The following is a 17,500-nucleotide window of genomic DNA, read 5'->3' on the forward strand; positions in this document are numbered from 1 at the left end:
ATGTTAAAAAAAGATGGATAAAGTAGGCCGGTTGGATAAAAGCGTCCGCTAAATACTTTGAGGATCTATCGTTGATAATCCTGCGTTATACACGTTAATTGCAGTTAAGTCATCAGGCTGCCTCATTCCAAAAACGGTTGTGAGCCACTGTATGCTGGCTTCAGAGCAGCCTGGCAACACGGCTCTTTAACATGTATCTATAGATGTGTGCTTCAGCCTCGGCGCGATAGCTCATCTGACACTGTGGTTTGATAAATTGCTCCGGGGACCACGAACCTATTACCTGTGTGACAGACTAACTGCTACATTCACACTCTCAACGCATTCACTTCCATCCAGTGACAGTGTGTTTCGGCGTCCGCCTGTGGAACTTGTTAAGTCTCTAACCTTTGCCTCGAGATGCATTGACATCATTAGCCAAAAGATGTGAGCACCATGAAGACATGGGAGCTAATGGACTGAGCTTGTCCAGAAAGTCCACTTCTGAACGAGTCAGGGATTGACATCAGAATGTGATGCAGGTGTACGTACAAATGTACGAAACAGTTAACATTCATCGCTAATTATGCACAGTTATTATATTTGTCTAAGCATTCCCCTCATTAAAAATGCCTATGCTAATGTATGTTGATATATGCACGCATCTAAAGCATGGATGCATCACAATAATTATGAGAGTTTTTGGATCAAGCATGCAATCTAGATTAAAAAAACGTGTATAATCAAGATTTTTCCCCTTGTGTAAACAGGGCCTAGACCTCTTCTCAGCCCATAAACATGTCCCAGACAACAGACGAAAACCCCATCTTCAAAGTACTTAATAGTCTTTTGAGAGAAAAAAACGTACGCCAAAATCCTGAAGACTGTGATCTATCAAACTTTGAATTGTCTCTTTGCCTTGGCGCGTGCATCCGTGAGAAATAACTTTCTGCTCAGTAGCTCCCATGCAAGAGTCTGCTGAAATTTCCACCAAGATTGATCTCTCAGACCTTTTTGCGTGCCATTTTTGTTTCTTTACTACTTTCCGATGAATAACAAGGAATCGTTCTAAACATTTATTTGTATATATGTATGTATTCTGGCAAATTTGACTGCAGCAGAAAATGGTGAAGCTGACTATCCGGGTGGAATTGTAATTTGAAATTATTAGAAACAGAGGGAACCCCTGCCCTCGTCACCCGCGACCCTCCATATAGCGCGCCGGGCTCCTTGCTATTCTGTCTGCGGGCCTTTTCTATAGCCTCCATTCTTCAGCGGCGTGCTGTATAAGCATTCTGTCTTCCTCTAATGCCATCTCATTCTGATGGTAATGTGTTCGTCTGAAAGGGCCGGTGCCAAAATGAAAAAAAAAAACCTTGTTCTGTTTCATTTGAGGGGAGGTGGGGGGAGAGGGGGGTTGGGGGGGAAGAAAGAAAAGAAAGAAAGAATGAAAATCATAAAGAAAAGAAACGTGAAAAAGTCATTCCCAGGATTAAAAACTGGCTTGGCGGAGGATTTGCCTGGGCTCCCTGGACGTGTCTGGTCGGGGGGGGGGGGGGGGGGCGCACGGCCCCCACTGTTCATATGCTAATGAGCCGGAGAATGATTGTTTCCTCATATTTTAATCTCCTGGGTGGCACACGGCGGGGGTGGCGTGGAGGAGAGGAGAGACCAGAGGAGAGCACCAGGGGTGTGTGAGGCGGAGGAGGAGGAGGAGGTGGGAGGAGGAGGAGGAGGGAGGGTGGGGTACTGAGCACTGACTGAGAGGGGACAGAGTAGGAGATGGGAGAAGGTACGATGGAAACAAGGGATAAACCGCGAAGTTACGAAAAGTGTGGGAGTGTGGAGGTCCGTGCTTGTCATTGCAGGGACGGGAATGTCATATGATAATTACACAGGAGGGCAGCGTAATGGAATAAAAACCTATTGTTTTAAAGGGGGCGAAGGATGCTTGTTAATCAGATGGAAGGTAGAAGTGCCACTCGACGTTGAAGGAGGATGTATTCTGAGACGATGACTAACATGCCATGCCTCCTCAGATGTAGGGCACTCGGTGTGGAAAGCCAGACCTTTTCTGTAGCTGTAGCTAGCACAACGGCTGGAATATACACCGCCCCAAAGGACATGGCTTTTGTTTTGTGTTTTGTTTGCTTCTACTGCCTCAGAGCACTGAGTCCATCGGTAAGCGTATTCATGTTCCTGAGTTCATGTTTATGGGTTCATCATGAAGTGAAAGTGAAAGTATAAGGTGAATGTGAAAGTATAAAGTGAAAGTGAAGGTAGTCAAAAATAACTTGTACTGCGGGTGAACACAGGGCCGCTGTGTGAACCTTCTGGTGAATACCGGAAGGTTTCACAAGGCTAACCGAGGGGTAAGGAGATGTGGGGAGCCAGGGAAAGACTTTATTGAATAAACGTATGTGCCATTTGCATAAATATCCATAATAAAAGAGCTTTGTGCAAAGCTTCTCTTCAATATTCATGTTTTATTCTTCTTGCTTTAACTTTCATGGTAGAGGTCAGGCAATTAAGATGAAAGAAGAAAAAAATGGTGGAAAATATTTTTTCACCCCCCTGTCTTAATAATTCTACATTCTAGAAGGCAGAATGAAAACAACAAATGTTATTTTTCCTTTGAAAAGAACAATGGATAATGTTGGGGGATGTCAATCAGGATGGATTTTCTATAGAGGGACTGCCAGGTCAGGGGTTTCAGTCGAGTTAGCTCCTAATTACATTTTATTTCTGGTAACAAGAAGACAAAGACTTGGATTTGGCGTGTGTGTGTGGGTGGGGGATGCATGGAATACCATGTTATACCCATGTCTGAAACACCAACCAGAAAAAGCTTTTAAGGACAGTTTTCAGTTTCACACGTTATCAACTATATTTAAGGCACTGCTTTGGCAGTGTTTGTGTCAGGCTCACTGTTTTAATCCTAATGACGTATGCAGACGATCTCACAAAGACATATACAAGCAACCAAATACCAGTCATTAGCTATTCGGAGACAACATAAACAACATCCTTGCATGACGTTCAAACATTCGCAATCGCGCAAACGCGGCCAACTTTCTTAGTATGAGTCTGTTTTCGGTTCTTCACTAACAAAAAAATAAACTCAACGAAACTGAAACCATTGTAGAGGGATTGTCACTGAGGGTCAGAGAGTGAGAGGTCCTCTTCCATCATGTGCTTATCTCTGGGCCGGTCCGCCTGGCGCCAGTTTGGAGCTAAACGTCTGTCCTCTCTGTCCCCCGGTGTTTGGCGCAACTTGTTTATGACGGGCCCGGAGTGCTGTTGGTGCTGTCTCGTATTTAGGGAAAGAGGAAGTCTGAAAATACATGGAGTACGGCAGCGGGGGGTTGGGGGGTAAGTGACCCTACGAGCGGCCTGCGAGTGACCTCCACGGTGAACATAAAGAGGTTCTGGTGGGGAGAACCAGGTCAAAATGAGGACGACTTTAGTGCAATAACACGAAAGGGCAAATATTTAATTTGTTTACAGGAGTGAGTTGTATTCCGTTTTTTTTTTTGACAGCTTGTTATTTTTCCCGTGTTTATTCATTATTCATTATTTGGCTATTATTTCTGCAAAAACGGATGAAAAAGGCAGGCCTTAAAAAGGCTCAGAGTGTTTATCCCGCTCAGCAACAGTTGCGGGCCACCTTTTGTGCTGAACACGGTGAATAACACAACCTGAACCAGCTTTTACTGGGTCTAACAGCTGCTTTTGTGCCGGAAAAAAACGAAAGTAACAAACTCATGACACTTACGGTACATTTTCCCCACAACTACCCTGTTTTTTCTTGCAACCTAAGCATTCGGTGCCCACATATAGGTCTACCTCCTATACCTATACTTGGAGAGCTGTTTGGGAAACAAGAGTCCCTCATTATTCATCGACCCACATTCACTTGCATTTAACCCCTTAAAAACACACCAGTGAGTGAACCTTTGTGACTTTTCCTGAAGTAATTTTTTTCGTATTTTTCGTAGCAGCACTCGCAACATTGGAGACCGTAGTCATTAACCAGTTGGATCTGCGAACACGTATGGCGGGTGTGTGTGAGGGGGTGGTAACGTGCGGAGAGCCGTGAGCCTGCTCCTCTCTGCTCACAGGCTTGTCCTTATACACGGCCGCCGTTTCCACGCTCAAAGGGAGAGGCAGAGGATCTCAGTTCTCACCCCAAAAATAGCCCCGCATTCTTTCATGCACTGTATCAGGAAGTGTCAGTGTTGCCCAGAACAGACCCCCCCATCCTCCCCCCCTCTCTCTCTATATATATATATCCCTCTATTTCTCCCTCTCTCTCTCTCTACCCCTCTATCCCTTTCTCTTCCCTCTCTCTCTCTCTCTCTCTCTCTCACTCTATAGCCCTCTCTTTCTCCCTCTCTCTCTATATATCCCTCTCTCTCTCTTTCTCCCTCTTTCTCTCCCCTCTCTCTCTCTCTCTCTCTTTCTCTCCCTCTTTCTCTCTCTCTCTCGCTTTCCTCTTACTCCTTCCTCCCGTTGTCCATTCTTTAGATTAACATATCAGGAATGAATTGTCAGTCTCTCTTACCATTTCTCAAACATTTTCTACTTCTCTCTCTTTCTCTCTTTTTCTCTGCCAACAATCAAGTTTCCGTCCTAAAAATCACGTTTCCGTTCCGCATTGCAAATCGTAACCACATTTTCTGAATATCAATAAAATACAATGTGAATCGGTAATCAGCAGGTGGCGCTAATGCTCCAGTCAGGTGCCATTATACCACTACAGAAGAAAAGGGTTCTATGAGACGTGTTTAAGAAGGGGAACAACTGGACAATGAAAATGGAGAGTTTCAAACCACGATCATGACAACTATGTGCTCTCGGGAGAGTTCCAGCAGGGCTATGTGTGCACGCGAGCGGAAGCTAGACATTGAAGTCACGGCATTTCTGTGCGTCATACTTTATTCAGTTATTTGCTGAATCTTTTTATCGAGACGCAGACCGTAGCCCCTCCATCAGGCACGGTGACAGAAGGTGTGTACCTCCTGCCCTTAGCCTCCTGCCTCAGCCTCCTGCCTCAGCGTTAGGCCCCAGCCTCCTGCCTCAGTCTCCTGCCTCAGCCTCCTGCCTCAGCCTCCAGCCTTCAGCCTTCTGCCTCAGCCTCCTGCCTCAGCCTCCAGCCTCAGCCTTCTGCCTCAGCCTCCTGCCTCAGCCTCAGCCTCCTGCCTCAGCCTCCTGCCTCAGCCTCCTGCCTCAGTCTCCAGCCTCAGCCTCCTGCCTCAGTCTCCAGCCTCAGCCTCCTGCCTCAGCCTTCTGCCTCAGCCTCCTGCCTCAGCCTCCAGCCTCCTGCCTCAGTCTCCAGCCTCAGCCTTCTGCCTCAGCCTTCTGCCTCAGCCTCCTGCCTCAGCCTCCTGACTCCACAGAGGTTAACGGCAGGTTCGAAGTGACGCTACAGAACACAGCCCAGAGATGTGTTGTCAAAGGGAATTCTCGATGAACAACTGTTTGATTGCTCGTTTAAGTGAGAGTCTGTGTGCATATGTGTGTGTGTGTGTGTGTGTGTGTGTGTGTGTGTGTTTGAGTGTGGGTGTGTGTGTGTTTGAGTGTGGGTGTGTGTGTGTGTGTATGCTCTTTAAGTACCACGATTGCTGTTTGGATGTCAAGAAGCTTAAAAAGCTTTCTGAAGCATAACACACACACACACACACACACACACGCACACACTCACACACACGCACACAAAAAGAGGAAATGAGCCTTATTAAATATATGGAGCAGAGCTTTAGCTCTGGACCAATGGGCTCATTGTTGGCCGTTAATCTCTTCCTCCCCCTGTGTGTGTCTCTCTCTCTCTTCTCTCCCTCTCTCTTCCCTCCCTCTCTCTCTCTCTCTCTCTCTCTCTCTCTCTCCCTCTCCCGTGCTCTTTCTTTCCTTCCACTCCATCATTCTTTCCATTTTTTATAGTTCTGTTTTTTTCGCTGAGTCTCTCTTCTTGAAGTTCTCCGTGTTTTTTGGCTTTGTCCTTGTGTATATATTGTCAGGTCGTGCTCACCCTCCCCGAGCCATTAGAGGGGTGTGTGGAGCCGTATGGCTCAATAAAGGCATGCAGTGGCCTGCTAATGGCAGACAATGGAGGGGCCTAAGAGAGGTCAGGGTGCTCTCATCCGAACAGTGGGAGAGAGGGAGAGAGTGTGAGGGAGAGGGTCAGAGTGAGAGTGGGAGTGAGGGGAAACGGATGTGGGTCTTTTTTCAAGGCCTGCAGACGACGTGCTAATTATGTGGGAAATTTACGGGAATCCTGGTGTGTGTGTGTGTGTGTGTGTGTGTGTGTGTGTGTGTGTCGGAGGGACAGCATTTGTGGTATGCATTTCCCCAATGAGACATGAGACATGGTGGAAGCCTACTGCGTGTGTATGTCGCTGACGGCTAGTTTAAGCAGCCTCACCTGATTGGACTCTGGGGCTGGGGGAGGCTGGACACCTGTTGCACATTGTGCAATCAAGGAGCAGGCGCCCAGCAGGTGAAACCAGCCATCACCCCAAACACTACAGGAGATCTCCTACTGCATGGCAACATGCAGCACAAGGCCATGTATTTTATCTTCAAATGCACCGGCTTCGAAACACTACCACCCTGCGTCTTTCTCTGGAGGAGACCAGCCAAAGTCACCTTGGAGGGTGGCGATGTTGAATGTGCGGCCACATTGGACGTTGTTACAGCCATCTAAAAAAGTATTTGAGCCGTGCACAAAACCGAACCGTCCACCACAAAGAACATGTTGAAAGTTACTGTGCCTGTTAACCACAATACATAACTGAAACCCTGTTCTTCGTTAGTGTGTGTGCAAGTGTGTGCACGTGTGTTTGTGCAAGCGTGTGTGTTCACACGTCCGAGCGCATTTTAAGCTATTTCTGATTTTCTGAACACCACGTAGAGGTTGAACATGATCTGCCGCTGTGTGTGTGTGTCGTGTTGCGATGGACTGACCGGCGTGCCCTTGTGCCTTACGCATGTAGAAAAATATAACAGATCAGTCGATTAATTGATTGATTAATTGACAAATCAACGCATACAGAAAAACGAGTCCAAAACCGAGCCTCATCGACGCGCAGCGGCAGTTTCTTCTTCCAGGACATTTCAACACGCCGCACCGTGGAAGTGAAAATATCCCCCATCGTATATTTTCCAATGCAATCTAATCATGTGAATAAATGAACCCGCCAGCAGCCCTGGAAAACACCTATCAGGCCGCACTGCCGTCATCACTCACGGCGGTAAGGCTCTGGTTCTGCACACTCACACAGTGCTGTGTGGGTGTAGCCGCAGAACAGGAAGTAGCTGTTTGCTTTGTGTGAGTGTTTGGTGTGGCTGCCAAGCCTACGAGTGTGAGGGAGCATGTTTCATGTGCGTGCCCGTGTCTACGTGCACGCACACACACACACATATATACGGGCAGGTTCTGATGATACACACACACACACACACACACACACACACACACACACACACTTCACAGTAATCCTGAAGTGAGCTACAAAAAAAGGCAGAGAGAGAGCAAGGAGGGAGAGAGAGAGTGAGAGAGAGCGAGAGAGAGAGAGAGCTAGAGAGAGAGAGAGAGGGAGAGAGACATACAGGGAGAGGGAGGGAGGATGTTGACGCCTATAGGGTAGAGATCAGGAAATATACAATATAGGTGAAGGACACCAAAAAAAAAACGATGTGAAAGGGGGAGAACAAAGCATGACAGTGACTGAGTGAAAGAGATAAAAAAGAGAGAGCGGAGAAGAGAGAGAGGGAGAAAAAGAGGGATTTTGACGTTTCAAAGCCTTCCCCTATCACAGTGTCTGACACGTTACATACACGGAGCCCTGTCGCCTCGGACCTGACAGCTGCACAAATTGGCTGAAAGAGGTTCCCTGGGCAAGGCCTTTGATCAGGTGTGTGTGTGCGTGTGTGTGTGTGTCTATCTGATGTGTTTGTGCATGTTTATGTGTGTGTGTGTGTGTGTGTGTGTGTGTGTGTGTGTGTGTGTGTGTGTGTGTGCATACGTGCTTGTCTGACCCTCTGCGTTGTGTGTGTCTGATTGTGTGTGTGTGCTTGTGGCCGGTGTGTGTGTGTGTCATGTCTATGTAGGTGTGTGTGCGTGTCTGCACCTCTGATAGCGTGTGTGTGCCTGGCTGTTTCATGTGTGCACGTGTCTGTGTGTGGGTGTCTGCACGTCTGTTTGTGTGTGTGTGTCTACATGTGTACCTCCTACAACCTCTTCACTACGCAAGCTCATGCCGGAATAAAACATAAATTATTCCAGCGGGCATCAAGTGTTGATAGTAAACAACATTTTGAATCAAGGTTATGCATTACCGCTCGTGATTCTCAGCCATGCATCCGAAGCAGCTTCGCCGAACCCCACGGAGGTACGGACTCTCGGCCTGTACCCAATGACCTCAGCAAAATAACAATCAGTCAACCGGCATCAGCCGATCTCTCCGTCATCTGCCGTCCTCAATATCTGTTTGGCATTTGGCAGATGACTGGCACAAAATACGACCGGCAAAAAAAACAAACATTGACGGAATGTCTATGGGCGGCATGTGGCTCAGGAGGTAGAGCGGGTTGGCTGGTAACCGGAAGGTGGCTAGTTCGATCTCCGGCTCCGGAGTGTCGAAGTGTCCCTGAGCAAGGCTTCTCACCCTTAGTGCTCCTGATGAGCTGGCTGTTTTGCATGGCTGACTCTGCCGTCGGTGTGTGAATGTGTGCGTGAATGTGAGGCAGTATTGTAAAGCGCTTTGAGTGGCAACTGGTTTGAAAAGCGCTGTATAAATGCAGTCCATTTGCCATTTACTCTGTCATTATTGTTTTCAGATGGAAAATCCTCAGAGTAAAAAGTGGGTGAATCGGAATATGATTTGCGATTTGGAATGATTTGAATACAGAGGAGTGTGTGAAGAGGTATTTTATATCGCTCCTCTGACGCCATCGCTGAACGACTTCACAGTGTTTTGTGTGCACCGGATGAAATGGCGGCCGACGGCACTGGAATCTTACCATCTCCTTTTACTAGACGCTCTCCTTTGAGCTGCGGATGACAAGCTGGCACTGCTTTCTGCATCACCTAATGCTGCGTGTTAGTGCCTCGTTCGTTTCTTCATTAGCAAGCGCTGCCTCTGTGGACTGATCACTCTCTTTGTGTCTTTGAGTGTGTGTGTGTGTGTGTGTGTGTGTGTGTGTGTGTGTGTGTGTGTCTTGACTTGTGCATGTGTGTGAGTGTGCAAGTCTGTGTGTGTATATGTGTTTCTTGCCCTATGTATGAGTGTGTGTGTCTGTGTGTGTCTTAACTTGTACATGTGTGAGTGTATGTGTATGTGTGTGTGTCTGTGGGGGTGTCGGTAATTGCAAGCCGGCTCGGGGAAGTACAGGTAATAGATTAATATCAGAGCTAGCACTGGCCCCACATTGCTGTTTGCTGACAGCCTATCATTATCACAAACACTGCCTCACAGGCAGCCACACACTCCCTCCCATCGTCCACACACATTCATTCACAAACCCACAAACAAGCACATGCAAGTATTCAAATCATCGTCTACACACACATAAAAACAGCTTCCTGTGTTTTCGCTTCCTGTTTTTCTCATAAACCTTCACAAACAAAACCTGTCTCACCTCCCCTACCTCTCCTGGTGTCAGGATTTCGCTGTTCCAGAATGCTCCCCCTCTTGCCCCCTCTTGCCGTCCCCACTCCTCCTAGCCTACAATCTCCCTCCTCTTCTTCTTGTAGGACACGTTCTTCGTACCGCCCCTCAGACACAGAATCTGAGGTCATGAACCGTTCACCATTCGTTGAACCCAAGCTCCTGCCCTCTGATTCCCCGCACTCTCACCCCGGCTAGCTAAGGATAAGTAGTGACACGGCTAACACACAACGATTGACGTGTCAAAGGCCCCCGGAGTTCGATATAAAACGACCGTGTCAAAGCAAAGCCCCCGGTCCTCTCTGGAGCAGGCCCTGCCCAGCGGTGCTTCTAGTGGGGGGTGTTTTGATGTGTGCGAGTGGCATGAAAACACAAGGCTGTGGTTTGGGCGGTTTGTGTCTTACGACTAATGTTTTGTACACTCGTTTTTTTTTTGTACTAGTGTACAAAACAAAAACAGAGGGCATTCAAGCTCCTGGCTCGATGACGTTATCCTCATCGTCATCATCCTGCGTTCTTATTTCGGACTATTTGCGAACTTTACATTTATCTTGACATGGGTGGAAATACTTGACTGCTATTGGTTCGAGGTAAAGCATCACATACAACACATCCTCATTGACCCCTCTCTCTCCCCCTCTCTCGTTCCAGCAGTCCTATGCTCCCCCCCCTGTGCCCATGGCTCCACCCAGCCCTGGCACCACGGGCCTGGGAGGGGGTCATGGCGGCGCTCTGGCGGAGCAGCTCAGCAAGACCAACCTCTACATCCGAGGCCTGCCGCCGGCCACCTCCGACCAGGACCTCATCAAGCTCTGTCAGCCGTGAGTCCCGCTCTGTACCGTGGTATTCTCATCTCTTTGTGTTTGCGTTTGAATGTAAAGTCCCAGCAGGCTATATTATAAAAGGTGACAGATTATACCAACAGGTGTCGCTAGGCGGCGTGTCCACCTAGATGTATGATGGATAGATCAGCCTACCAGCCTACCAAGTGGACTGTAGCAAACGTTGCCCTTCTATGCGTCATACATCTAGGTGGACACGCCCACTTTACCTTCAAAGGTGCAGTAGGTGAGTTTAGAGAGCTTTATTTGAGTGCTAGCTGTTAAAAAGGGCGTAGCCACCCTCCCCCAGTAAGTCAGTGAAATGCGCTGTTTGAACAGGCAGTGTCATATTGACTACGCCTTTCTCTAGAGGAGGTTTTAAAGTTATCACTTTTGGACCCAGCAGGGCATCTCTTCCCTGATTGGCTTTTGGATTCCATCTCGGCAATCAAATTTGAGTCAACCTGACGATACAGGTACTGCGGAAACATAGAATCTCGCTTCTCCCGTGACTCGATTTAATTCCCGACTCTGACTGCTACATGTTCAAATGAAACCAGGTTTGTCATTGCTGACGCTGAATAAGGCGTCCCCAAGTATTTTAGTTGTTTGACATCATTCTGCGCTAAAGGGTTTTAACGCCGTTGGAGCTCTGCACTTTATGCTAGCTGTAGCGCCTCAGGTGTTTGGAGTGCCCCTAGTGGACAGACCTGGTAGTGCCCGGTGGCTTGGCGGCCACCAAGCTGCTGTGGTTTCCCAGTCGCCCCCGGGCACACAGCAGAGGGCCTGTGACAAACGAGGGCCAATAAAGGTGTCATTAGAGGGGCAGTCAGTGTGCCAAGCAGCCAGTAACATTTGGGAAAAGGTCAGTAGGGGAGAGTGATGGTTGCACTGGGGGGGAGGTGGTGGGGTACAGGGGTTTTGGTGGGAGACGATGCCAGAGATGGCTGTGTGATGGCTTGATTGTGTGTGTGTGTGTGTGTGTGAGTGAGTGTGCGTGCGTGCGTGTGTGTGGGTTTGTGATGCTAACATTATTATTTTTTAAGTGCTTTGTTGAATTTTATAGAAAAGTATAAGACAACAATAAACGAAAAACAAACCCCAAAACGGAAAAAGGCAGTTATTTGGTTACAGTAATGTGTCGGGCATTAGTACAATGATGACAGATGAATGGTACAAGACCATCAGATTCTTGTTAAGGTTAGGTTGCTCCCTGCGGATATATGCCCACCAAGCAGCAGTCCCATTGTACTTCAACCATCTGCAATGCTTACTAAGTTACTAAACTTGTAGAAATATATAGAAAATACAGGATAGCCACTCCTTACAGGCTCATTCTTTATTGAGCCAGACACACGCACCCACACACATCCAAGCACACAAACACACATGCACAAACAGACAGACAAACACACATACACACACACTTCAGCACAAACTTGCACACACACCGAACAGACAAGGTACTACTAGACAATGTCCTTCTCATTCCTACTGTCACCAAGAGTCAACCATTCTGCTTTGCCCCCTTCCCTTATCAATCCATCCACCACTGCACCTAACTTACACACACACACACACACACACACACACACACACACACACACACACACGCACACATGCATACACGCACACACACCAGCACCCCAACCATGTCTTGGTCTCAGTGCCAGATCCCAGAGTGTCAGCGAAAAGTGCTGTTGTCAGCTGACATTTCCAATCACTCCCCCGACCGCCCAAACTATGGACACACTTTTAATGTCTGGGGACGGCCTGGAACGCCTTTGGAATCCAAAGCAGAGAGCAAGGGCAATTTATCTCTCTCTCTCTCTTTTTCTCTCTGTCTATCTCTCGCTCTCTGTCTCTCTCCTTATCTCCTGTCTCGATCTGTGTGTCTGTCTCTCTCCCTGTGTCACTCTCCCTCTCTTTTTTTTCGCTCTGTCTCTCTTTCTCTCTTGCTCTCTGTCTCTCTCTTGCTCTCTGTCTCGCTCCTTATCTGTCTCTCTCTCGATCTGTGTGTCTGCCTCTCTCTCTCTTTCACTCTCTCTCTCTCATTCCCTCTTTCTCCCTCTCTCTCTCTCTCTCTCTTTGTCTCAGTCTCCCTCTGTCTCTCTCTTTCTGTATCTTTCTTTCGCCACAAAGTCATCCTCTCTCTCACATCTGTTGTCTTGCTCACCCTGTTGCTTCATCTGTCTCTCTCTCTTTCTGTCTGTCTGTCCATCTAACCCTCTGTCTTTCTGTCCGTCTGTCTCTCATTTCTTTTGCCTCTATTTCCCATCTATGGCTCCATATTGTCGGGGTTGTACAAGTTTGGACGGATTAATGTCCGGCTTAAGACAGTTCTGAGGTATTAATTAAATTAAATTGCTTCACAGGTTTATGATGTTGAGTTAATCTCGGAAAACTCAGCACAGACCGACCCAAATCATACTATAACACCCTATGGACAGTGGATTTTACTTTTTTTTACTTTTTACTTTTATTTTCTTACACGATCCGAAGAAAATCTACCTCATTAGGTTAGTTTGTTAATCGTCTTCCAAGCTAATGGCCTTATATATGTTATTTTAAGTAATCTATATTTAAAGGAATTTATATTTAGCAGATTCAAAAGAAATGTGCCTTTGTAATATTTCTTTTCAAATTATTTTTGGTAATTATTGCAGGGAAGGAAGTGCTTTTTCGGTCTGAAAAGATAGCTATCTTTATGAACTTTCAAACTGGCACTTTTTATAAAGTTTCCAACAGGAGCCAAATGAAAATGTCTTATGAATAAATGATAGTATTAATACATGTAATTGGAAACCCTGGAAGGCAACGAGTGTGGCGAATAGAGGTTTAATGAACTTCTTTACGATGGTCTTTTAATTCCAGCCTCGTCGCGCGAGTCAAACCAAACTGTAACTTCTCATGATTTTCTGCTCACTGTTTCGATCATTTTAATACCACGCTGGGTTTCTTACACGCCATCTACCACACACGGACACGCCTCGTGTGAACACGTATGTTAATATCCTCACATTAGGATATCCATTCATAATACAGTGATACGTTTATGAAAGGAAAAAGAGAAAAGTACACCTCGTATCTCCCCCATGCTAGTCTGTTATCTTTAATACCACTAATTCTGGAATCCGCTTAGCGACTAGCCGTAGCGACTTTCTTTAGGAGCCCTTTTCAGTGTAGCCTTTAAAAAAAAGTGGACAAATGAGAGTCTGGCTACATTCACGGCACATTACATTTTCATCACAGTAAAAGGCTCCAGAATGTCAGTTCCCTTTTCTTTCATACTTTGTGGTTAAAGATGCTAAAGGACACATTGGTATGCTAGCGCTTCACAAGAAGCGTCCTCTGTGGATTCCTAGCTGGTGGTCTGTGTGTTTGTGTGTTTGTGTGTGTGTGTGTGTGTGTGTGTGTGTGTGTATTTGTCTCTCTTTTTGTCTCTGTCCTTCTGTCTGTCCGTTTGTCTGTCGGCCTTGGTGTGTGTGTCTATGTGTGTGTGTGTGTGTGTGTGTGTGTGTGTGTGTGTGTGTATGTGATCACACGTCTGTCTGTCTGTGTGTGTGTGTGTGTGTGTGTACGCGCACGTGTGCAACAAGACAAAAATAGCAGAATCCAAATACAGAGGCATACATTTGGACTTGAAACCCATTCACGTCTAGCTGATTTAGAAGACAGATGTATTGGATACAACACAAATGGACACGGTAATAAAAGCCTACACAAATGAGGTCACACCAAATGAATGTGATGAATGAACCGTTCACGAAGACAAGCACACATACTACAAACAAGTATTCGGTATCTAAACATTCCTTAATGATGTGAAATCTTTTATCGAGTCACTGTTCTTTTGAAATACATTGGAGTCTGAATGTGTTTTTTTGGCAGCGATTGCAAATGTTTATTGACATGAGACACATACTAATTGTAAATACATTCCTACGCAAACGCAAACCCCAGGGTACCTCGTTACCTTGTTTGTTCCGAAAATGGACTGCTCTTTGTGGTGAACTCTTGAAACAAATGCAACAACTCTTTGGGGACCTGCAGTGTAAGATGTTTATCCTCTCCTGGAAAAATAAGCCAATAGGCCATCATTGTCAAAGTGTGATTAATGAAAAAATCAAAATACATCCGTATTGAAACCAAATGCGGTCAACCACACATTATAATGGCCAAAGCCCGATCCCAAAGTTCAAGCTCTCCAATGAGGGTTAGGAAAATTGGCTCTGGGGCATAATTGCCTATTTAACTCCTAACCACTTGGCAGGTGAAATTCTCTGATCGGCTTTGTGTGTGGGATAATTGGGACCCACAATATTTCAGTCATTCATCCCAGGCACTCAATTGGTTCTTGTACTGTGATCGGCGCTAAATAAATGAGTAAAATAGGAGCGGACGTAGACAAACCTTATTTGTGGAGGGTTTAACCGGAAGCCAAGCCAGTGTGTAAACGGAGGGAGGAGATGCAAAATCCCATAATACCAGGTGCAGCCGACAGAGGGCGTTATTTAAAATCCTAAAGAAGTATGGTTCAACTATTATTTCGATAAACCAGCAACAGTGATCAGCCACTCCGAAGAACTCCTCGTGCGACAGATTTCCCGAAAACACCAACACCAGGGCAATGGAGCTAACAGCAGGGACCAACACAGACCTCTGTCTCTGGCACCCAGACACAGCTGCCACCACCACCACCACCTGCTGGTAGCCAATAGGGCTTGTCCTGTGCGATATCACATCGCAACGGTTGTTGTTTAATAATTCATCTTGAAATGATATGCCATTATGGTGGGAGACGTTGTTGTGTTTTGAAACTGGCAGAGAGTTTCTCATGCGACACTAAGCCGGGGCTATAGTATTGTTTGGCTTGATCAAGGATTTTTTGGAGGATTCTTTCCTCTCAAAATATGGTATTTTAGTATCGGCAACCACAATCCCCATGATGCATTCTGATGTACAAGCCCCATTGACTAATGCAGCGCTTCAGTTGACATGGGAAACCACGGTACAATGTGGTGTGTTGTTTGAATGGCCTCCGATCTTAGGTGTATGAATCTTTTACACTCATACATTGCATCACCTGTTTACATTTTCCTGTATGCATGAGCACATGTATGTGCTCTGTTCTCTTGCATTGCTCTTACAATGAGGAACACAAAATACATGTCCTAGCTCACAGGGGAGCTTTTGTCCAAAGACATTGATTCCTTTCCTTGGAAGAAAGTGAAACAGAAACGACAAAGTAGAACGGGTTCTGAAGCAGTGGTGGCTTAGTGCAGGACTAAATTAATTACAAACAAGACCAAGGGGAAATCAAACAGTCACAATAGTGTTCAGGTCGGTTTACAAAGCTACACGGGTACCTTTGCTAGATGTTTGCTTGCTTGTTCCCATTGTGTCAAGGACGCCTCAATACGATTCAAACATATCAACCAGTGAAACAACAGCAAAAAAAATCAAATAATTTCCACTAGAGAATCACTTTGGGCGATTAGTTTGTTTGCGTTAATGTGAACCCCTCAGGTTCACTAGTTGATCAGGTTGGTAGGTTCATGCGCACATAAGTGTGTACGTTTGTGATGATGGCACAATTGAAAAGCAATAGAATAGTGGAGTGCCAAGCCTTACCATCTGCTTCTCTCTCTCTCTCTATATATATATATATATATATATATATATATATATATATATATATATATATATCTCGCTCTCTCTCTCCCACTCTCTTTTGCATGTTTAATGTATTCTAAAAGATTTTCGGAGAGTCTCATGTGACACTGCCGTTGGTTCAAGTGTAGGTCAATGATATTTCAACCTGCTCTGGGCAGCTGCTGGAACCATTGAAGACAAAAGCAGGAGCGAGAGAACAAGAAATAAATTAAAAGGAGAGAGAGACGGGAGAAGAACCGTGAGGGCCGGCTCCTAGGATTCAGCTGGACTCAATCAGAATGAAACCCATTCTGTATTTTTGTAATTCTACCATTCCTCCCTCACCCCTCGGGGTCATTTTCCTCACAATAGTGGAATACAGAAGCTGGCTGGAAGAAAATGCAATTTTGCCGTTCAATGACCTTCCCTATGACCTTTGGGACTGTTGTTGCACTGTTGAGATTGGATTGAGGTTGTTTTTCCCCTCCTCACTAATCTCTTGCACGCCTCTCGCTTCCCTCTCTGTTTTATCCGCTGAATTCATGAAGTCCAGCTGCTTGGGTTCTCAAGCTTATTTATAGAACTTTAAACGCGACAGAGTTAGTGCGAGTTAGCACGCGAGAGCGGCACTTCAAAAGCCCCGGAAGACAACAACGAGAAGCCACAGAAACAGAACGTCAAGTTAGTTTTAATCTTTCTTTTATCTGTACATACACTCAGGAGTCTACGTCGGAATTGACATAACTTTCATACGGATTGAAGGTATATATTATATATATACATCATAACCATTAACATTTAGGGCAATAAGTACATTTGTCAGAAGAAGAGAAACAATATATGTCACTTCAGTAAAGATATTCATAGAAACAGGTGCCAAGCACTTACAATTGTTAGATGAACCCATTCCCTATACAACTAAGATAGCTAGGATAAGATGCTACACAATTCTTAGTATTATTTTTAAGTGCAAGGACGTACAACATATAAGTGTGTACATTAATCGCAAGCTTATCATATAAACATCTACCATGTATAAATGGTATAAATATAAGCAAATGATACATCCAAAAGCAGTTGAATCACCATGATGCTTATAGGTTTCATGTCAGTTCATAAATCTGTGGTTCTTAAGCATTCAGGGAGACTATTGCACCGTTTCATGCCGCCAGAGAACAGCCATATAGCTGAATAGTTTTGGCAAAGAATGTTTGATGGCTATCTGCTTGTGGTGGGTGGGCCTGGTTGGCCTAACAGTGTTGTAGGGGATTAGGGGTCCTGAAACGCAGCCAGGATGGTGGACCATGCGGAACTTCAAAAACAAACATTTTGGAAGAATAATTGTGGAACGAAATGGAGGGGGGAGGGGGTGAGCCA

General features: G+C 45.9%; 1 protein-coding gene across 3 annotated transcripts in view; it reads left to right on the forward strand.

Annotated features, from left to right (window-relative positions):
* LOC307082994 (RNA-binding motif, single-stranded-interacting protein 3-like) overlaps nucleotides 1-17,500 on the forward strand; it is a 126,090-nt gene that overhangs the window by 24,775 nt on the left and 83,815 nt on the right. For 2 of the 3 annotated variants that reach the window (XM_079746763.1, XM_079746765.1), the window contains exon 2: nucleotides 10,299-10,468. In XM_079746763.1, the coding sequence (XP_079602889.1) occupies nucleotides 10,299-10,468 (170 nt within the window). The remainder of the gene's footprint in view (nucleotides 1-10,298; nucleotides 10,469-17,500) is intronic. The other variant, XM_079746764.1, reaches the window with a different exon arrangement.

Source organism: Pollachius pollachius (genome assembly GCF_949987615.1).
Source record: "Pollachius pollachius genome assembly, chromosome: 1".
NCBI lineage: Eukaryota > Metazoa > Chordata > Actinopteri > Gadiformes > Gadidae > Pollachius > Pollachius pollachius.